The sequence below is a fragment of the Dromiciops gliroides genome, chromosome 1 (genome assembly GCF_019393635.1).
Source record: "Dromiciops gliroides isolate mDroGli1 chromosome 1, mDroGli1.pri, whole genome shotgun sequence".
In the NCBI taxonomy this organism is placed as follows: Eukaryota; Metazoa; Chordata; class Mammalia; order Microbiotheria; family Microbiotheriidae; genus Dromiciops; species Dromiciops gliroides.
In genome coordinates, this window is record NC_057861.1 from 72,545,990 (window position 1) to 72,569,362 (window position 23,373).

At 41.4% G+C, this 23,373-nt stretch overlaps 1 protein-coding gene across 15 annotated transcripts in view; it reads right to left on the bottom strand.

The window, feature by feature from the left end:
• Positions 1 to 23,373, bottom strand: part of DNM2 (dynamin 2) — an 83,877-nt gene that overhangs the window by 37,242 nt on the left and 23,262 nt on the right. For all 15 annotated transcript variants that reach the window (XM_043964338.1, XM_043964321.1, XM_043964329.1 and 12 more), the window contains exon 2: positions 11,207 to 11,280. In XM_043964338.1, coding sequence (XP_043820273.1) covers positions 11,207 to 11,280 — 74 coding nt within the window. The remainder of the gene's footprint in view (positions 1 to 11,206; positions 11,281 to 23,373) is intronic.

A 23,373-nucleotide genomic window follows, 5' to 3' on the forward strand; every position in this document is an offset into this window, starting at 1 on the left:
TTCTACGTAACTGCACCTGTATAACCTATACTGACTGCTTGCAACCTTGGGGAGTGGGGAGGGAAAGAGAGAGGGATAGAATTTGGAACTCAAAACTTTAAATAAATTAATTAAAAAAAAAGTTAGTGTGAAGATCACATGAGATAGCTAAATAAAGTGCTTGGGAAACCTGAAAGCACCATGGTGATTTATTCATTCTGTTGGGTCACTTAAGTCTTATGTTTTTATTTCTTTAGATATTTGGCTTTCTCCAACCAGGCCATTAGCATCTTATCTCAGATGATCCAATTCAAATCCCCCTTTCTACATAAAGCTTTCTCAGAAGGCTGGCACCATTCATTAGAGAATTATTTGTTTACTGCCTTGCACATAGTAGTCAATAAATGTCTAATTTTAATTGTACTATTGTATTCAACCCTCACACTGTTATTACATTTTCCTATTTTTATCTCATTTTTTCAACCATATTGTAGCTTCTAGAAGACAGGGCCTATTTATTGCATTTATTCCCCCCTCCCTTCTACCCAATCCTCCCACATATATTTCTTAGCATCTGCTAAGTAGATAGAATAAAGTAATTGGAAGTCTTTTAATTTCTGCCATTCTGAGGCCAAGAAAAATGCCAAGTCTAAACTCTTTTTAATAGGAGGGTCCTTTAAATACTTAGCTCTCCTGTTGTTGACTAGGTAAAGGAGGCCATTCTTTGGCTCACTTCTTACCTGACTGTAATCACTCAATGGATGTTGCTTTAGGCAAACTGAGACCTGGGAAAGAATTTAGCTTAAAAAGGTCAAAGTCTCCCACTGTATCTGGGGCCATCTCCAGTAGTCCTGATCTGTATCTTGCCACTTGCCACTGGACCCAGATGGCTCCAGAGGAGATAGTGAGGCTGGTGACTTTGCACAGCCCTGTCTCACTTAAATCCAGTTCACTGCTAGTCATGGCATTGGAGGTCCTAACAAATAACAACAAGATAGTTATCATGTCCTTCCTAAGAGTTCTTTTCTAGACTCTTTCTGATTCACCTTATATACATTAAATTAGCAAGAATGATAAAGGAAAGAAAAAGAAATGTTGGAGGGGCAGGAATATTAATACCTTGTTGGAGTTGTGAACTGCTTCATCTATTCTGGGAAAGAATTTGGATTAATAAGAAATTTATTAAATCATACCTTTTGATCTGGTAATACTCCCCCTGGGTATAGCCCCCAAGGAAGTCAAAGATATAAAGAATAGCCCCATATATACCAAAATATTCATAATAGCCTTCTGTGACAGAAAAAACCGGAATCAAAGTGATTGTTTATTGATTAGGGGAATGGCTAAATAAATCATAGTCATTCAATGTGGCTCCCTATCACCTCTAGTATTACATATACAATCGTTTTTGGTGTTCAGAGTCCTTCATAACCTGGCCATAACATACATTTCCAGTCTTCTTCCACTCCACTTCTCCCCTGGCCTCCTCCAAATATTATGCAATCCAGTGACAATGACCTCCTTGCTCTTCCTCAAACAAGACACTCCATTGCTCAACCCTGTGGTATTTTCACTGGCTGTCTCTTCATGCCTAAAATTCTCTTCCTCCTCTCTACCTCCTGCACTCCCTGGCTTCCTTCAAATCTGGCTAAAATCCCACCTTCTACAAGAAGCCTATCCTGAACGCTTGTAATGCTAGTGCCTTCTCTATGCTGATTATCCCCAATTGATCCTCTATACCAAAGACCCCAGGTGGCATGTATCATTGAATGTGGGGGTGGTGAAAAATTTGGCAACAGTAAAAGATTATGTATTCCTATTTTATATGCCTGGAGAAAAGGGGTTGTGAGTGGAAGAAGTTTAAGAAGCCCTGCCTGCTGCCTAAAAGCTTGTCATCCATGCTGTCTCCTCCATGACACTGTGAACTCCTTAAGGGCTTGGATCATGTTTGCCTTTCTTGGTATCTCCAGCACTTAGCACAGTGCCTGGCATATTAAAAGGCATTTACTGGGGCAGCTGGGTGGCGCAGTGGATAGAGCGCCGGCCCTGAAGTCAGGAGGACCTGAGTTCAAATCTGGCCTCAGACACTTAACACTTACTAGCTGTGTGACCCTGGGCAAGTCACTTAACCTCAATTGCCTCACCAAAAAAAAAAAAAAAAAAAAAGGCATTTACTAAATATGTGTTGATTGACCATGTAATGAAAATTTTCTTTTAAAGGGAAGATGTTTAGAGAAATATGGGAATACTTATATGAACTGATACAAAGCAAAAAAAGCAAAACAGGAAAGTAATAGACAATATCAATAATTAATTTAAATAAAAACATTAAAATAGATCAGAAATCAGAATCAATGCAATGACCAACCCTGGTTACAAGGAACTGATGATGAAATTTCCTTCCCTTTTTCTCAGTAGACTGTGGGTATGGCATGTTACACAGCTGCACAGCTGTCACACATAGTATGGCATTTAGTTTTTTTTTTTTAGTGAGGCAATTGGGGTGTGACTTGCCCAGGGTCACACAGCTAGTAAGTGTCAAGTGTGTGAAGCTGGATTTGAACTCAGGTCCTCCTGAATCCAGGTCTGGTGCTTTATCCACTGCACCACCTAGCTGCCCCAGCATTTAGGGTTTTTTTTTTGGGGGGGCAATAGAGGTTAAGTGACTTGCCCAGGGTCACACAACTTGTAAGTGTTAAGTGTCTGAGGCCGGATTTGAACTCAGGTACTCCTGAATCCAGGGCTGGTGCTTTATCCACTGTGCCACCTAGCTGCCCCAGCATTTAGTTTTTTTTTTTTTTTAATTTTCTTACATATAAGGTATTTTTTTTCCATTACATGTAAAGATAGTTCTCAACTTCTGTTTATACAAGCTTTACAATTTTAGATTTTTCTCCCTCCCTCCCCTAGACAGCAGGTAATCTGATATAGGTTATATCTATATATCTATATACAAATACATATAGATATATATACACACATATATATATACACATAATAACATTAATCCTATTTCTGCATTAATCCTGTTACAAAAGAAAAAATCAGAGCAGTGATGCAAAACCTCAAAATAGAAAAAAAAAACCAACAGCACCCAAAACAAAAGAAATAGTATGGTTCAATCAGCATCTATACTCCACAGTTCTTTTTTTTTTTTTCTTGGATTTGGAGATCCTCTTCTATCATGAGTTCCCTGGAACTCTTCTGTACCATTGCATTGGTGAGAAGAATATAGTCCATCACAGTAGGTCAACACTCAATGTTGATGATACTGTGTACAGAGTTCTTCTGGTTCTGCTCATCTCACTCATCATCAGCTCACATAAGACCCTCCAGGTTTCTCTGAACTCCTCCTGCTCATCATTTCTTACAGCACAATAGTATTCCATTGTATTCATATACCACAACTTGTCCAGCCATTCCCCAATTGATGGGCACCCCCTCAACTTCCAATTCCTTGCTACCACGTAAAGAGCAGCTATAAATATTTTTGTACATGTGGGTCCCTTTCCCCCTTCCATGATTTCTTTGGGAAAAAGATCTAAAAGTGGAATTGCTGGGTCAAAGGGTATGCACAGCTTTATCACCCTTTGGGCATAATTCCAAATGGCTCTCCAGAATGGTTGGATCAGTTCACAGCTCCACCAACAATGCATTAGTGTTCCAATTTTCCCACAGCTTCTCCAACATTTATTATCTTCTTTTTTTGTCATTTTAGCCAATCTGATAGGTGTCAGCATTTAGTTTTAATTAACTGTTTTTGTCATAAGGAAGGGCTATTGGGGGGGGGGTGCGGGTATTCACAGGGAAGTGATCAGTATAAAAATAATCCCACTGGCTTTTCAGCCAATAAAGACCCATATTGATTTCCTATTTTCCATGAGGGAAACAGAAGGCACCAAGATCTAGTTCTTACATCTTGAGAGGGGTCTGGTGAGCCAGGCTTTTTCCCAAAATGCTAAAATCTTGTTTGGAGTCATTTAAAGCAGAGGAAATAAATGTTTGTGGATGGATTGTATTTGCTTTTCTTTCAACCGATGTGCCATGCACAGCCTTCCTGAATAGTTTAGCCCACAGGTTTCAGAGCTTTCACTGCAAACTCTCCTATCCCTAGGAAGAAATTTCAGCTAGGCCACCTGACTTTTTTTTTAATTCTGAACAGATTTTTATTTTCCAAAATATATGAAAAAAACAAAATTTTAACGTCAATTTTTAAAAAACTTTGTGTTCCAACTTCTCTTCCCCACTCCATTCCTGTCCCCCACCCACAAGAACTCAATTCAAAATAAGTTATACATGAGTAGTCATGGAAAAACTACCATCTTAGCTAGTTGTGAGAGAAAACAGTAAAAAAACCCAAAACTTCAGCTTAAGGAATTGTCAAAGAGGAAATGAAAAAAAAATTTTTTAAAATGTGTTTCCATCTGTTTTCAGATACTATCAGATCTTTCTCTGTAGATGGGCTGCAATCTTCATAAGTCCCTCAGGGTTACACTGGATCATTGCCTTGCTGAAAACAACCACATGCTTCCCAGCAGTTCATCCCCCACTATTGCTGTTATTTTGTATACAGTACATTTTACTCTGCTTCAGCTCGTGTAGGTCTCTCCAGGTTTTCCCAGTAGCATCCTGTTCTTCACAAAAGCCCAGCAAAGTAGGTACCATACATTTTGCCATTATAATCAATCATCATAACTATTTCCCTCCATCCCACTCCATTCCCATGACATTTATCTTCTTTTCACCTATTCCTCCTCAGAGGTGCCTAACTTCTGACTATCCTCTCCCTTGCTCTGCACTCCCTTTTTTTACCCTTCCTTCTTTGTCCACTTCCCCTCCTATTTTCCTGCAGGGTTAAATAGATTGCTCCTCCCAATTGGGTATGAAAGCTATTCCCTCCAGGAGCCCACTCCAATGAGATCAGGGTCCCTGAGCTAATTCTGTGTTCTAAATTTTTCTTCCTCCCTCCCTCCCTCCTCAACCCTTTCTATGAGATCAAGCAATTCCATATGTCATACTGGTGCAGTAATGCAGAACATCTTCCTTGAAAGTGTTTTGCTTTTTACTGCTCTTTCCCCCAGTCTGTCCTTTCCTCCCCCCCCCCCCCCCCCCCCCCCCCCGCCATTTTCTCCCTCCCCCCCAGGGCAAAAGTATATTACTATACCTACTTGAGTATGTATGTTAGTCCTTCTTTGAGCCAATTCTGATGATATTAAGGTTCACTCACTCCAACTCCTTCCCCCTCTTCTACTCTCCTCCATAAGCTTTCTTCTTGTTTCCTTCATGTGAAATACCTCTCCCCAGACCATCTCTCCCCTTCTCCCTCCCCCAGTTTATTCCTCCTACACATCAACCCTATTTTAATGATGTCATCATGGATTAGCTAGGTGGCACAGTGGACAAAGCACCAGCCCTGGACCCAGGAGCCCCCCCCCCCCAAGCTCAAATCCAGCCCCAGACATAAGACACCCCTCCCCGTCTGCCCTACAAAGAACAAAACATAAATGCTTTACAGATATCATCCCTTCATATTCAGTTCAGCCCTGTCTTCTGTGAATTTCTTGTGAAGAATTTTTGTTTTGTTTTGTTTTTAGGTGAGGCAACTGGGGCCAAGCGACTTGCCCAGGGTCGCACAGCTATTAATTGTCAAGTGTCTGAGGTCACACCTGAACTCAGGTTCTCCTGAGTCCAGGGCTAGCACTCCATCCACTGCACCACCCAGCAGCCCCTGAATTTCTTACTGAGATAATTCTTATGATTTCAAAGTATTATCTTCCAATGTAGGAATGTAAACTGTTTAATCTTTAAAATCCCTCATGAAGTCTTTTTCCTGTTTACCTTTTTATGCTTCTCCAGGATCTTGTATTTGAAAGTCAAATTTTCTATTCAGTTCAGGTCTTTTCATCACAAATGCTTGAAAGACCTCTTTCTCATTGAAATCCCATTTTTGCCTCTGAAAAATTATACGCAGTTTTGCTGGGTACATGATTTTTGGCTGAAGTCCCAGTTCCTTTGCCCTCTGGAATATCATATTCCATGCCCTTTGGTCCTTTAATGTAGAAGCTGCTAGATCTTGCTTTATCTTTATTGGAGCTCCACAGTATTTGAATTCCTTTTTTCTAGCTGCTTGCAGTATTTTCTCCTTGACCTGGGAGTTCTGGAATTTGGCTATAATATTCCTGGAGGTGTTCCTTTTGGGATCTCTTTCAGGAGGTGATCGGTGGATTCTTTCAATTTCTATTTTAGCTTCTGCTTCTAGAATATCAGGGCAATTTTCCCTCACAATCTCTTGGAGGATGGTGTCTAAGCTTTTGTTTTGGTCATGGTTTTCAGGTAGTCCAATGATTTTCAAATTATCTCTCCTAGATTTATTTTCTAGGTCAGATGTTTTTCCAAGAAGATATTTCACACTGCCCTCTATTTTTTCATTCAATTGGATTTGCTTTACTGTGTCTTGGTTTCTCATAAAGTCACTAGCTTCCATTTGTTCAATCCTAATTCTTAGGCAGTTATTTTCATCAGACAGTTTTTTAATCTCCTTTTCCATTTGGCTTTTCAAACTGTTGACTTTTTTCTCATGACTCTCCTGCATTGCTCTCATTTCCCTTTCCATTCTTTCCTCCTTTTCTCTACATCTTCTTTCTATTTCTCCTACTTTCTCTTCAAAGTCCCTTTTGAGAGCTTCCATGGCCTGAGACCAGTTCATATTTTTCTTGGAAGCTTTGGATGTTGGAGCTTTGACCCTGTTATTATCTTCTTCTTCTGAGGTTGTATTGTGGTCTACCTTACCCCCAAAGAAGTTTTCGATGGTCTTCTGCTTTCTCTGCCTGCTCATCCTGGCTTACTATTTCTTGGCTTTTAACTTCTTCAAGTGTGGGGCTGCTTCCAGGACACACTGCTCAAGCTACAGGATGGCCTGGGGGATGATTGGGCTTCTCAGCCTGTCTGGCCTCACTTTCACTTGATTTTAAACTCTCCACTGGGGGGGGGGGGGAGGGGGGATGGCTGCTTCTTGGCTCCACTCCTGTTCTCAGCTTCAGAGGGTCCCAGGTGTTTTGGGTTGAGGGGGGGGCAGGCTTTAATCTCACCTGGCCTGTTCTCAGGTCTGGAGATAACCTCAGGCCTATTTACTAAGAAACCAACCAGCAAAGCTTTCTGTGGTGTGGTTCTCAGCTTCTGATGAGACTGCTCCCTGGCTCCCCTCCCCCACCCGGGTCTCTCAACACTCAGGATTTCTTCCTGGTTGCCCGCTGGGGTGGGACAGTCGAATCCTTCCCCCCAATCCACTGGTACCCCTGCACTTACCACCCCCTAGGCCAGCTGTTCAGTCTGACCGCATTTGGTTCCAGAAGATGCCGGTGTTGCAGCTGATTGATTCAGAGGCACTGGGGCAAATTCCTCTGGCGGGTGTGTGGTGTGTTGGCCCGATTGTGGGGTTAGGCTTTATTCGTGGCCTAGCACAGCCCCCTGAAATCTATCTATAGCTGGAGAAAACTCAGCCCATATTTTTGTGTGTTTTTCTGCCCCAAGGGTTCTTTTATTGCTATTTTTGGGGTTATTGTATCAGGAGCCCTGTGAGCTTAATGTCTTTCCTCTGCCATCTTGGCTTTACCCTCCACCTGACTTTTTTTAATGGCAAGGATTCTGGGTGATTTTTTTTTTTTTTTTTGGTGGACAGTGAGGGTTAAGTGACTAGCCCAGGGTCACACAGCTAGTAAGCCACAAGTGTCTGAGGCTGGATTTGAATTCAGGTCCTCCTGATTCCAGGGATAGTGCTTTATCCAGACTCTGGGTGATTAAAAAAAAAAGATGGCTGAAATTAATAATTACCAGGGTTGGTTTGAATACCAAGAAGGTATTGTATAAAGGCTCAGCTAACATTTGGAAGTCATCCCAAACGAACACATATTCGGAAAACAGATTTGGTGATTCATCAAATCCAGTGCTGTTCTCAGGAGTATCACACACTCAAATTCCCATCTTGAAATTTACAGGGAGCAGTTTTAACCACTGTGAAGAGCCTGTATTTCATAGAACAGTTAAAGTTCTCAGGGAGCCAGGAAGTAAAACAATCCTGGGTATTAGGCCCTCATAAGTCAAGCTTACTGTGGAATAACTACATATTTAGCTGTCTGTACTCCTCTTTCAAACATTTATTAAGTGCCTACTATGTGCCAGGCAAGTCCTAGGTGCAAGGGATAAAAAGACAAAAAAAGCAAGACAGCCCATGCCCTCAAGGAGCTTATATTAGACTAGGGAATAGAATTTATCTACAGATAAATATACAAAACAAACACATAGGGTTTTGTTTGGTTGGTTTTTTAAAAAGGAGAGGCACTAAACTGAAGGAATTAGGCAAGGCCATTTTTTAAAAAAAGCACTAATTGGGGCAGCTAGGTGGCACAGTGGATAAAGCACTGGCCCTGGATTCAGGAGGACCTGAGTTCAAATCTAGCCTCAGACACTTGACACTTACTAGCTGCGTGACCTTGGGCAAGTTGCTTAACCCCCATTGCTCCACAAAACACAACACAACACAACACAACACAACAAAACAAAACAAAAAAAGCACTAATCTCCCCCTGCCCCATTATAGCAATGAACAATAAAAAAACACTCTGATGCATGAAACCCCTCATAACAAATATGCATTATTAAGCAAAACAAACTCCCCCCATGTGTGAAAAATGGATGCCTTAGACTATTTAAAATCAATCTCTGGCAGGAGGTGGGTACTATCTTCTACCTCCAGTCGTCTGGATTCAGAATGTATCTATCACTGCACTGGTCTGAGTCCTCAAATCTTTCCAAGTCATTTTTCTGTATAATACTGCTGACACTGTAGGTGGCAGCTAGGTGGCACAGTGGATAGAGCACCGGCCTTGGAGTCAGGAGTACCTGAGTTCAAATCCGGCCTCAGACACATAACACTTACTAGCTGTGTGACCCTGGGCAAGTCACTTAACCCCAATTGCCTTACTAAAAAAAAAAAATATATATATATATATATATATATATATATATATATATACTGCTGTCAGTGTATAAATGATCTTCTAGGTTTTTTGACTCACTTTATTCTACATCCTTTCCAGGAAGTCTTCCCACTTTTCTCTCAAACTGCTTATTTTTTGTGACACAACAATATTCCATTACAGTCATGTGCCATAATTTGCTTATCCATTCCCCACTTGGTTTGGCATTTCCAGTTTCTGGCTACTACAAAAAGAGCCACTATAAATATTTTCTGCACACATGGGTTCTTTCTCTCTTTCTTTGAAATCTTTGGGGTACAGTTCTAGTGGTGGCATAGCTAGTTCAAAGGATATGGGACAGCTTATTATTTTGGGTGGCACATTTCTAAATTGTGGAAAGGCCACTTTCCACTAGGTATAGTAGGCCCCATTTCACAATGTCAGCAAATTTCAGTGAAATATAATGTTAAGCAAAAGAGCATTTATATGGGGCAGCTGGTTCCACTGGACATATTATAAATGCGTGGCCAGCTGGACAATGTCACCGGGTTTCATTACTTTATAATGTACTGATGATACTGCATGTGGGAATCCATTCAACTTAATCATACTGTCATGAAATTAGAAAAGTAGGGAGTAGATTTGACACATGGTCCAGATGGGCTCTTTCCCAGAACCACATAATATGACAATCAGCACACAATTTGACAGCTCTTCTTGCCCTACCAGAGAGGACAGGGTACAGACTGGCCTTTTACTAAACACATATGGACCTTGAATCTCTTACTGTTCTCAACTTCTGTGGTGCTCACAGGCATGTGCCAACATTTTTTTTTTTTTTAAGTGAGGCATTTGGGGTTAAGTGACTTGCCCAGGGTCACACAGCTAGTAAGTGTTAAGTGTCTGAGGCCGGATTTGAACTCAGGTACTCCTGAATCCAGGGCCAGTGCTCTATCCACTTCACCACCTAGCTGCCCTATGTGCCAACATTTTTAAAACAACAGCCATTGGAAGGAAGCAATGGTATGATGGGTAGAAGAATGGGCTTGGAGTCAGAAGCTATGGGTTTGATTTCTGGCTCTGCAATTTAAGGTATAACTTTTTGCAAAGGAGGTCCCCTCATTGGGCCTATTTCCTAGTTTGTAAAATAAAAGCGTTGGCAGAGATAATTGCTAAGGTGCCTCCAATGGGAGGCTTCTGTGAAAATGTGGTTCCCTTGATAGCTTGGCCATAAAGTGGGACAATCAATGATCATTTACCAAGCACCTACTTTGTGCCAGGTACCATGCTGGGTGATGGGGATAGAGGCACACCTAAGAACCAGTCCCTGCCTCCCAGGACCTTCCATGCTATTTAGAGAGACAACTCTTACAGTTGTATGTATACGGAAAGTCTGTGCCAAATAAACCTAAGGGAGGAGTGAGAGGAGGGTCAATGAAGATAGGAGGAATCCAGAAAGGCTTCATGGGGGAGGTGGTACTACAGCAGTTTTGAAGGAAAATGATTCTAAGAAGTGAAGAGTGGGGAGAGAAGGTAATCTAGGCTGAGAAACAGTGCAAAGGTATAAAGAGTAGAGCTAATATGTCAGGTGAAAAGAACAGTAAGAGGCCAATTTGGCCAAACTGTTGAATGCCTGAAGGGAATGAATATGTAGTAAGTTTGGAAAGGTTGTCTGAAGCCAGGTTGTGAAGGACTTTGAATGCCCTATTTGATCCTGGAGGCAACAGATCCACTGATCTTACTGAACAGGAGTGACATGGTCAGATCTATGATTTAGGAAAAAACCTTGTCAGGTGTGTGGAGCATGGATTGGAGTTGAGGAGCCTTGAGGTAGGGAGACAAATTAGGATATGACTAAAAGAGTCTAAGCAAGAGGTGGTCAGGGCCTGAATGAAAGTGGTAGACAGGTGGGCAGAGGAAAGAAATGTTGTGGAGGGAGAAGCAAGACCTGGCAGTTATGTATGTGGGATGATTGAAAATGAGGAAAAGTTCTGAACTGAGGTGATCTGAAGGATGCTGGTCTCTTCAACAGAAATAAGGAAGGGAATGTAAACCAAAATTTCATTTGAAAAGCAGAAATGAGAAAGAAAGAATAAAAAGAGTAATGTAACTCTGAATTAAAAATGTAAATTGCACCTTCCATTTTGTCTATAACAACTGGGCTAAAGGCATCCTCTGGATGCAAGTAAGCACCTGTCCTTCCTCCCACTGTTTCCTTCTCTCAATTTGTTCTTTAGGCAGTCCCAACATACCTGTTTTTGAGAAGATGAGTTGAAGAATAAGGGGACGTCTGGTGACGATTCCTGATCCACGAGGAAGGAAATCCCTGGAAAAGTTGAAATGAAGAGAATTACTCACACATCCAGTTCCTGCTACAGGATGTTTGACATCAGGTTATGCAGACAGTCTCAGAAAATTATTTCAGCTGGGGAACCTCAGCGGGGGAAGGATTAGTTTCTGGAGAAAAGAAAAACCAATGAAGGCTTTTGCCTTAGAGGAGCAGTACACTGCTGAAGGTAGGGTAACCAGACTTGGCTACTGCCAGTAAATATAAGATGAATCTTTTTGGTTGGTGGAATTAGCCCATAAATGTGGTTCCTAGGAGTAATTTAGGACCTATTATGTGACTTGGTTACAGCAGAAACAAACCCCAGTGCACTCTGCACTCTCTCACAGAACCCTCTAGAGAGGCCCTTATCTAACTAAAGGGAATGAGTACAGGGGCAGCTCTACCAACCAAAGCACGAGGAGATAACCAACCAGCAGATAGGTGTTGGCCAAGGCAACAGCAGAAAAGAGCCTCAGCAAGCAGAGCAAACTGAGGTCAGTCCTATCAAAGGAGGTCGGACATCACCCACTCTCAGCTTAAAGAATGAAGCTGCGTATATTCCAAATCCAATCCAGCCCCACTGAACAGCTAGTGACATACTCTTTTTACAGAAAAGGCATGATACTCTTTATAATCTCAACTCTTCCTTCAGGTTTGATAGCCAAAAGGGAGTACTACCTATACCCTAGTTTCTCCTTTTTTTTTTGGGGGGGGGGGCCGCATGAGGCAATTGGGGTTAAGTGACTTGCCCAGGGTCACACAGCTAGTAAGTGTCAAATGTCTGAGGCCGGATTTGAACTCAGGTCCTCCTGAATCCATCCACTGTGCCACCTAGCTGGCCCACCCTGGCTTCTTAAACCGTGGGTTGCAACTCAATAAAATTTGCTAACAGTAAAAGATTATGTATACCTCTTTTATATACCTATATACCTGGGGTCATGTAAAACTTTCTCAGGAGAAAAGGGGTTGTGAGTAGAAAAAGTTTAACAACCCTTAGCCTATACCATACTCTCAGATCTTTCTCTCTACAAGTGTTTCCCTCATTTTGGCTCTAGCCTTGCTTTTCACTGAATCCATGTGGCTGACGGGCATAAAGGTAACACCACAGGTATATCTGTATATTACGTTCAAGGACATAACTGCTGAGACCAGAGGAGGTTCCTGTATTCTCTTTGGTGGTGGTGGTGGTGATGATGTCCTTTTCAGTCTGCTAACTTCTGAGCCAACACCACCCAGTGCAGGAACCAGAGAAAACCAGTTCAGAAACTTAATCAAGCATGGAAGGACAAAATGCTAGTCAACTTAGCACCTTTTTTATTAATCAGTCATTACAGATGAGCAGAACACCAAGGCAGTCTTCAGAACAGTGACTGACCAGCAAGTTATCTCTAATCATAGAGGAGAAATCTCAAGTGTGATGGCTTAACAAGGTAAGCCAAGGGCCTGCACTGCACTCCATGAACAGGGTGGGTGATGCAAACTCTAGTAAAAAGGCAATCCTTGTGGGTTTTTCAGAAAGGGAAGGAAATCATGTTAGATGTTTATTCAAAAAAGGAAGCATTTTCTCTGATCTATTCAAGTCCACTGGGCTTCAAAACAATTCCCAGTTTCCTGCTAAACCTGCTAAAAACAACAACAAAAGTATCCCCACCCATTCAGAGGAGTTCTACAAGGGTATTTTAAAGACTGAGAAGACAGGAGGTGCTTCAGAAAAATGGTGCTTTGTGTTATGTGCTCCATTTGATCAAACATGGGGGGCAAGGTCTGGCCACATCACATCAAACACACCCACTCCCCAACTCCCATCTTGCTGACATTATAATCATTTCTCAATATGGCTCCCAACCCCACCCCAATCAAATCCTCCCTTAAAACAAAGAACAAGTTAAACAAAATGCAAAAAAGCAAAGCAACTCCATCTGACAGCATATTTACCATTCTGTGGTGCATTCATTTTCTACAAGAGTGGCTAAGGCCACCAGTTCTGGGCAGGCATTGAACAGCACACTTGTTTGGGGACAGGGGACAGTCCTTTACCCTTGTTCAGAAAACAGGGGTAACACGCTTCTACTGATCTCATAGGATTGTTGTGAGGGATCAAATTAAACCACGGGTGTGAAACTAGAAAAGCACTGTATGGGATTACTAACTTTTGTCAAAATGGGACAATAAGAAAATGCAAAGGAAATTAAGAATGAAATGCTTTAAGAATCAGTATTCTTGGTTCAAGAGGATTTATATGTGTATGTATGTACACCGCCCCCCCCCCCCATAAGACAGGGGGTGGGGAAAGTACTGTATCTGAGTAACCAAATTTCCAAGCTCAGAAAGAAATGTCAACAGAACTATATCTAAATATATGTGTCCTATTAATTCTGAACAAATTCCTGGAGCTTAAGATTTATCTGTAACCAGTCAGGATACTGGAGAACCTAGGGGAAGTAACTTAGAATTGATACCTTCCAGAGGTGTGCACCCCTCCACCTTGAGAATCAGGGGGTAAGAAAGTGACTTACTCAGGGTCACACAGCTAGCAAGTGTGAAGTGTCTGAGGCAACATTTGATCCAGTTGTTCCTGACTCCAGGGCTAGTGCTCTAGCCACTGTGTCACCTAGTGTGTGTACACTTTCAAGAACTTTAAAATATCTGGACACAACTCTAAAGCAGCCAGAGAAATACAAATACATCCAAGGGCAGAGGTCATGCTTAGGTTGGAACTGATATCACTGGTGCAAAAACAAACAAACAAACAAAACACAACCCATTATGTCATTTTAAAAAATTCACAGAACAGAAAGAAGTTCAGAAAGGAGCACAGATGAACATGACAGTTTTGAAAGTAATGTGTAGAATCTGTTACATTAAAAAAAACCCAAAGGGAATGAGATGGATATTCATGATTTAATGCAACATTCTGCTCTGTGCGTGTGCAGATACTCTTTTTGAGTGCTTAAGTTCAGAATTAAAGAAAAAAGACCAAACTGACATCGCTGGTCAAAGCTCCTCATGAGGCAGTCCTACCAAGGGACGCATCTATTTCTGGTAACAAACTACAGAAAGCTGTTTGGGTTATAATTCTCAAAATGGCAAAATGGATAAGTGAATGATAGGAGCAGAAATAAAAATAAGGGAGATATTCTTTGGGAAGAAAGAGCAAATAGATAAGCTGTGGCCAATGAGGCTTCTGCCAAAGAATGAGTCAGCCTTATGCACAGGCAGACACCCAGGCTCTGGGGAACCACCCTCCCTACCAAACCATGTAGCAGGGAATGGTTTCTTTTATCACAGCCATGCTACTTCTTGAAAAGTGGGTCAGTTGTGTCTTTCCTGCCCAGCCAGGACAGCACAGTGGCTTGTCTGGGAGGGGGACTTAAAATTCCTGTGGGTAATTGGTTATGGTAAAATACAGGTCCTATTGCAGATCTAGAGCTCGAAGGCTTGTGTGTTTTCTGTGGTGTTTGTTCACCTTGACAGAAGTCCAGATCTTCATATCTGAAGAGGAAACTTCTGGCCACCCTTCACAAGGTCTCTACAAGCCTCCACTTAAGTAAGCAATGAGGAGCTTGATTAAGGGTTTCTGAAGTAGGACCAAGCTAATGGATACTTTCTAATGGATGGACTGATGAGAATGGAGATGGGGAAACCAGTTAAGAGGCTACTGTACTAGTCTAAACAAGAGGAGATGAGAGAAGAAGATGTAGAGGATAGGAGAGCTTAGGGAAAGGAATAGGACTTGGTACCTGAATAGATGTAGAAGAGTAAGGGAAGAGAAAAAGATGGATGGATCAAGAACTTCATGCCTGGATGACAAAGGATGGTTGTGTCATCAACAGAGTGAAAAATAAGAGAATAGAAATGAGTTCAGTTTTAGATGTATTAAGTTTGAGGTGTCAGTAGATAGAGGTCTATGAGCAGGCAGTCAGGGGAAGCCAGAGAAGTGAGATCATCCTGAATGTATAGAGAGAAGAGAACTCTAATGGCAGAAGTCTTACAGGATGCTACACTTAGGGGGTAGAACAGGCGGTGCAAAAGGTGGGAAAACTAGTCCAAGGCCAGTGCTCTATCCACTGCGCCACCTAGCTGCCCCCCCAACTATGGTTTTTAAAAGTCTATATGTAAACAGGAAGAGATTAGATGATAGCTTTAAGGGGTACAGGGTTGAGTAAAGGGTTTCTTTTCTTTTCTTCTATTCTATTAAGCATGGGGAGACCTGAACTACAGAGAATCATAAAAATGGGGTTGACAAATGGAACAGATATTATAGGCTGTCTAGGCTCTTAAGAGCTGGCAGGGACCTGAAATCATCTAGTCCAAATCTCATTTTACAGATGAAGAAACTGAAGCACAGAGAGGTGACTTGCCCAAAGTCAACAGAGAGGAGAGAAACTCAAATGGCACCGGATTTCAGATATCACCTGATCCAACCCCCTCATCTTGGGAGGACAGGAGAGAAGAGAGGAAGAAGAGAGCCACAGATTGGATTACTGACTTGTCCAAGGTCACACATGGAATTAGTGACAGAGCTGGGACTAGAACCCTAGTTTTCCCATCTCTAACCATAATTTACATTTTTTAGAGCTGGAATGGACCAACCCCTCTTCCTGAATATTTTACATGAAAAGTGAGGTCCAAAGAGGTGAAACGTCTTGCCAAAGGAAACACTATAAAACTTTTTTTTGGGGCAGGGGTGGCACTTGGGTCTTCTCATTTTGCCCAGGTTGGGAGTGTAGCAGATAATCACTAACTCCATCACTACTTGTGGAACTGGAGCTATGACTTGCTCCCTTTCTGACTCAAGCCAGTTCACTCTTACTTAGGGGTGAGGAGGAAGAATTGGGAGGACAGGGGGAATGGGATGGCCCTCATCATATTAGTACTAAACTGAGTACAGGGACCTGATCAGCTTTAGCCCAATGTAGCTCAGAGAACCAAAGCTCAAGAGATTCTCCAGCTTTTACTTCCCCAGTAGGCGGGACCACAGGCCTAACTATTTTCCCAAACTACCCCTAACTTTTAATCACTGCTCCTCTGGAGCTCAAACTGGAAGGTTTATTCTCCCTTACACATAAGAGTCTTTCCAATACTTTAAGACAGTTATTGTGTACTACCCCTACCCTTTTTTCTCCAGGCTAAAACAGGTTATTATTTCCTCAACATCCTGGTCCTCTCCCCCTGCACATATTCTTGTTGTTCGATGTCCTTCCTAAAAAGTGCTGCCCAGATCTGAATGCTCCAGTAAGTACTGCACAAAGTAGACTAGATCAGGACTATTGTTTCCCTAGTTCTGATCACTGTTTATTGTTAATGAAGTCTTTAGATGTTTTTTGGTGGTTGTGTCATGTTACTTATTTTAAACAATTAGGCATAGAAAACCATAGTCCCCAAAGAATTAAAGTTAACGGTCACCCCAAGGGCAATGGAGAGGCACTGTGTAGACAAGAGCTGGTTTCAGCACATCACATATATTGAATGTGTCAGAAAAAGCAGGGCAATATATGCCATCACAGATGGATGACTGGAAAAAAAAGATCCATCATGTAGCAAGAGTGAAAATGGATCAATTCATGTTTCACAAAATGTCAAGCCATCTAGAGGAAGGTTCCCATGCATGTTGGATGGACCCCCTTTGGGAGAACTGAATGTGAAACATGGACAGGAGTAAAACAGATTGGATAAAGATCTGTTTTGTGGGAGAGAGAATTCACAATGAACAGGAGAAATCATACTAATGAACTTATATTGAATTTAGAGCCCATTAAAACCCTAAGTTTTTTTCACATCAACTTTGTAATTCTCTCCAACAATCCTGTACTTGTACAGTTCATTTTTTGAACTTATCATTTTAAAAATTCAAACTTATTAAATTCTTAATTCCCTCCTTCCTTCCCCTCCTCCACAAAGTGAGAAAAACAAAACCTCTCACAAACGTGTACTTATGCAAAACAAATTCCCATATAAACTAAAGCTTCCCTTAATCTACCCTCCATTCTTCTCCCTCTCTTTTTCCTCAACTCCTTCTCTCCTATTTACTAGTAGGCTAAGATATTTTTTCCGGGGGGCAGCTAGGTGGCACAGTAGATAAACCACCGGCCCTGGATTCAGGAGTACCTGAGTTCAAATCCGGCCTCAGACACTTGACACTTACTAGCTGTGTGACCCTGGGCAAGTCACTTAACCCCCACTGCCCCACAGAAAAAAACAAAAAAAACAAAAACGAGATATTTTTCTGTACCCAATTGTTTCAGCATTATGTATTCCCTTCTTTGACCAATTGAGATGAGAGTAAAGTTCAAATGTTGCGCACTCTCCCCTCAAGTCCCCCTTTTGCGGTATAAAAATCCTCTTTGTGCATTCCATATACATCTCTATATATGTCTATATGATTCGTCTTCCCCACCCTTTCCATTCTTTTTTTGAGATCATAAAAACACAACAGACTCACTCCTAGGCCATCTGTCTAATTAGATTCCCTGTAAAACCCTAGGTGAAGATAGAATTCTGATGGGATACATTGTTATTATTTCCCCATATGAGAATGTAAATAGTTTAAGAATGTTCAATTGATAGCTTACTCATGTTGTACTTTTTATGTACTTTTTTTTTCTTGACTCCTAAGTTTGTATACCAAATTTTCTACTCCATTCTTTTTATCAAGAATGTTTGGAAGTCCTTTATTTCTTTGCATGAAGCTTGCATTTTTTTTTTTTTTAGTGAGGCAATTGGGGTTAAGTGACTTGCCCAGGGTCACACAGCTAGTAAGTGTTAAGCGTCTGAGGCCGGATTTGAACTCAGGTACTCCTGACTCCAGGGGCAGTGCTCTATCCACTGCACCACCTAGCTGCCCCTAGAAGTCCTTTATTTCAATAAAAATACATTTTTTTCTCCCTGTAAGATTAAACTTATTTTTTGCTGGGTAGGTTATTCTTGGTTGTAAACCTAGATACTGTGCATTCTTATTTATTTAAAGTTTTGAGTTCCAAATTCTATCCCTCTCTCATTCCCTCCCTTCCCAACTCCCCAAGATTGCAAGCAATCAGTATAGGTTATACATGTATAATTATGCAAAACTTTACCGTATTAATCATTTTACATAGAAAGACTCAAGTAAAAAAAAGATAAAGCACAAAATAGCATGCTTCAGTCTGTGTTCAATCAATATCAGTTCTTTCTCTGGAGGTGGATAGTATGCTTCATCCTTAGTCCTTTGGGATTGTCTTGGATCATTGTATTGCTGAGTAGTTAAGTCATTCACAATTGCTCATAGAGCTGTAATGCTGTCACTGTGCACAATGTTCTGGTTCTGCTCACTTCACTATACATCAGTTCATATGAGTCTTTCCAGGTTTTTCTGAAATCATCTTATCATTTCTTATAGCACAATAATATTCCATTTCAATCACATACCACAGCTTCTTCAGTCATTCCCCAACTGATGGACATTCCTTCAATTTCCAATTCTCAGCCACTGCAAAGAGTTGCTAGATATTTTTTTTTGTACAATTTTTTCCCCTTTTCTCTTTTGCACAGTTACTATTGTTAACTATTTCCCTATATCCTATTCCCTTTCCCATAATACTCTATTATCTATCTTCTTTCACTGTATCCCTCCACAAAAGGGATTTGCTTCTGATTGCCCCCATTCCCCAATCTACCCTCCCTTCTTATCCCCTTCCCCTCCTACTTTCCTGCAGGGTTAGATAGATTACTCAAACCAATAGAGTGTGTATGTTAATCCCTCCTTGAGCCAACTCTGATGAGTTTATGGTCTTTGAACCTATTCTGATGAGTGTAAGGTTCATTCACTGTCTCCCCCCCCACCCCCCATAAGCCCTTACCTTTTCTTTCATATGGGATTTCATTCCATTCTACCTCTCCCCTTCCCCCAGTACATTCCTCTCACCCCTCAATTTTACCCTAAAGATGTCATCATGGGGCAGCTAGGTGGCACAGTGGGATAAAGCACCTGGATTCAGGAGGACCTGAGTTCAAATCCGCCTCAGACACTTGACACTTACTAGCTGTGTGACCCTGGGCAAGTCACTTAACCCTCACAGCCTTGGGGGGGAAAATTGTAGATCTAGACCTGCAAGGAACTTGCCTAGGGTGTGGAACAGTGGGTGAGTGTCTTGTGTCTGAGGCTGCATTTGAACTCAGGTTCTCCTGGGTCCAGGGTGGGTGCTTTGTGTCACCTAGCTGCCCCATGATGACATCTTTAGGATACTGTGCATTCTTAAATATTACAACCCCTCCATTCCACTAAACTGGTGGCTACTAAATCTTTTATGATTCTGACTATGGCTCTTCAAAGAGATCCAAGTTGTTTTCTTTTGTGATTTCTTGATATGTATGATATGTAGAATCTTTTTGTTTATGACTTTGAGGTAGTCTAATCACTACCTGAATCATCTCTCCTGGATCTGTTTTCCAGGTCAGTTGCAATTCCTGAACATACATTAGGTACAAGAAGGGTGTCATTTGTCAGTCAGTTGTTTTCCTATGAGATAGTTCAATCTTTTGACTTTGTTTTGTTATTTCTTGATATCTCATGAAGTCATTAGCAACTACTTGGTTAATTCTAATTTTCAAGAAGTTTTCTTAATTCTCTTTTCATATCTTTCTTCCTTAGCTGATTCTTTCCCCCCATTTTTCTTCAAACACTTTCATTTGGTTTTAAAAATCATTAAAAAATTTTTCTTGTTGAACTTGGGCTTCTGTCCAAGATGTATTTTTCTTGGAGATTTTGCTTATAGCCGTTTTTGAGTTATTTTCTTCTGGTTTTGTGTCTTGAACTTCCCTCTCATGATAGCTCTGTATGGTAGGATTCTTTTTCCCCCTGTTTGCTCATTTTTCCAGCCTGCTTCTTGACTCTAGATTTTGTTAGGGTCCTTTGGGCTTGTCCCTTGTTGGGAGTTTCAGTAGAGGACTTAGTCACTATTAACCAGATGATAGGTTCTGTAGGTTCAGAGTGACTAAATCACCAGCTTCCTGTTGGTCTGGAACTCTTGTCCTGGTTATTTCACCACAGGCTTACAAACTGGGCTCAAGGTTAGAACTGAGCTCCTGCTCTTGGGATTGGAACCAAATAGCTATTCTTTACTTTTGGAACTTTTTCTTTGCTCAGTACACAGGTAGGGCTCAAAGCTCTCTGACCACTCCTCTCCACCCTAGATCTGTGACTTGGAGCTAAGTAGTGAGCAAAAGAACTGTCAAATGACACTCTTCTTGTACCCAGTATGTGTTCAGGAATTACCTGGGATCTTTTTCTGACCCAGTTCTTCCTGCCTGATGATCTGTCTTAGCTATCTTTTAGGTCTTGGGTGTTGGAATACTTCCTATTGTGGGTACTCCCTGGCCAAAATCTACCCTCACTCTTTGTAAATCTCTCCATCCATCTTTTTAAGATGCCCTGAGATAGAAAAATTACTGTGACTATTTTTTGGCTTTCTTTGATTTGATGTACTTTCTAAATATTTGAAGAATCGTGCTGGGTAAACCAAGTAAAAATGCTTCCTCTCACACCTTCATCTTCACTCCATCCTGAACCCATCTTATTTTAATTAGATCCAACCCACCCTTCTAACATGTTGAAATTTTTTTGGATCATGTCATCTAAATTAGTTTTCCCACTGAGCCTCAAATCATCCACAGATTGGAAGTTACACTTCATCCAAGTCATTGAAAAAATACAGAACACAAAAAAAATCTAAGGACAAATTCCTGAAATATTTCAATGTAAATTTCTCTCCAAACTGACCTTGACTCTGGTGCTCCAAATCTACCTAAGTATAATCGTTACTTCCTTACTTTCTTAAAATATCTCCCTGAGGGGGCAGCTAGGTGGTGCAATGGATAAAGCATTAGCCCTGGATTCAGGAGGACCTGAGTTCAAATCCAGCCTCACACACTTGGCACGGTCTAGCTGCGTGACCCTGGGCAAGTCACTTAATCCTCATTGCCCTGTCCCCCCCCCAAGATATATATATATATATATGTATCCCTGAAACTGAATCAAACTAATTCTACTTTGAGCTTCTATGAGGAGTGGAAGAGAAGACTTTGACAGAATAAGAAGGAAATTCTGTTGATAAATTGAAGGATTAATGAAGTAGTTCAGAGGTTGAATTTGAGGAAAAAAAATTGCAGTGTTTGGGAGAAAGTAAGGAAAATTTGAACACTACTAGTCCAGATAAAAACTGAGGCATTAGAATCAAAGAAAAGGTAATTGGCAAGAAATGGCAAAGTAAGAGAACAATTACAGAGTTAAATTAATACAATGTTTTTGGTAAGTGGGGCAAGTTGGTGAAATTAGAGGTTGGTGAAAGGCTGAAGGCAAGGTGAAGTGACTATGACTATGGCATTGTTAATAAAAAAGAAAGGAATGAGTGCAGTTGTCAAGTTATTAAGATAGTTAATTGGCAGTAAACGTTTTAACCAGGTTTGGACACATGCCCACAAGCAGTCCAAAAATCACAACCAGTATAGAGAGTAGGGAAATTTTAGTGTTCTGCATTAAGTGTTCAAATGTTTGTACTTCTATCCTAGCTTGAATGACTGTTATTTGTGTTCCAAGTATAGGCTGAGCTCCCTGGAAAGTAGAAGGGAATCAAAGAAGACTTCTCCCCACTGCAGGATATAAGGGAGAAAGAAGTATTTTGAAAGGAAATAGAAGGGGCAGCTAGGTAGTACAGTGGACAAAGCACAGTTCAAATCCTGCCTCAGATACTTAGTAGCTGTGTGATCCTGAGTAAGTCAGTTAACCCCATTTGCCTCACTTTCTTCATCTGTAAAATGAGCTGGAGAAGGAAATGGCAAATCATTCCAGTATCTGTACCAAGAAAACCCCAAAATGGGACAACAGAAAACAGAACACAACTGAAATGAATCAACAACAACAAAGGAAACAGAAAGTTTTAATGGGAGAAAGGGAGTGTCTATCAGAAGTGGAGGAGAGATGACCCTTTTTAGGATGATACATAATGGAAGAGTGTTCCACAGAGGAGAAAGGCAAAGAAAAGGGCAGTTGTATAGTTAGAACTTAAGCTATATTTGAGGCCTCTTCCCTGGCAGCTCTTCAGTGGGGGCAAAGACTGGTGTAAGTTATTGGTGGTCAGAGGGCAGTTCATTTTCTGTTGATTCATTCCTGATTTTGGAATGAGTGTCCTAAGGCAATTAATTGACTGCACTACTTCTGAGCCCAGGATATCCATCAAAGCCACTGGAGTGGTAGTGGCCATGACAGAGAACAGCCTGAGGACAAGCAGAAGCTTTGGTGACCTTCAATCAGCATGATGCAGAAAGGCACCAATGCACCTAGCCCAGAGAGCCACCCTGAAGGGGAACCTCAGGAAGATTCCACTAAGGAAGAAAAGGATTGTTGAGGCCAGCTGGGGGGTGGGGTGGGGTGGAGTGTGTGGCAGAGGTGGGTAACAAGGGAGGTTCTTGTGGACCTTATGGTCTTTGACACATGTGTCTCACTCCCATTATACTTTAAGTTTGAGCCCAAGCCTCCTAAGGGGAGAGTGTGCCCTTGGGTTGCGGGGAACGTTTTAAACTGCTGTAGTTGCTAAATCATCTCAGTAGGTACCCTTTTTTAAAAGTGAAAGCCAAACATATTTGAAGCTATTCCTTAAGGAGAGTGCTGGATGCTCTGAGGAAGAAGTAACTTATCCTTCAAAGAATAATGCAGTAGAGCCACAGAAGCTGTCTCTCACCTAAGAGATCCACCAGTAAAGGTAAGAGGGGAGAGAACATAGTAGCAGTTAATTGGTGATTTCTCCACTCTGGGCACTGAGGTACCTGTTGACCAGATAACAACAACAGAGCAATCTATGATCTTCCTGGGGCATGTATACAAGACACAATGAGAACATCCCAAGATAAAGAGATGACAACTGTCCACTTCTGTGAATTCACTTGGGCACCAGTGATGTGTCCAGAAGGAAATACAAATAAGTACTCCCAACAGTTATAAAGTCATGGAGGCACTGGTTGGGTAAACTAATCTGGGGAGTTAACAGCTGGTTAACAGGGTGATATCTGGGAGTGGGATTTGGATTTCTGGATCATAGCCTATAATATAGGGATGACAAC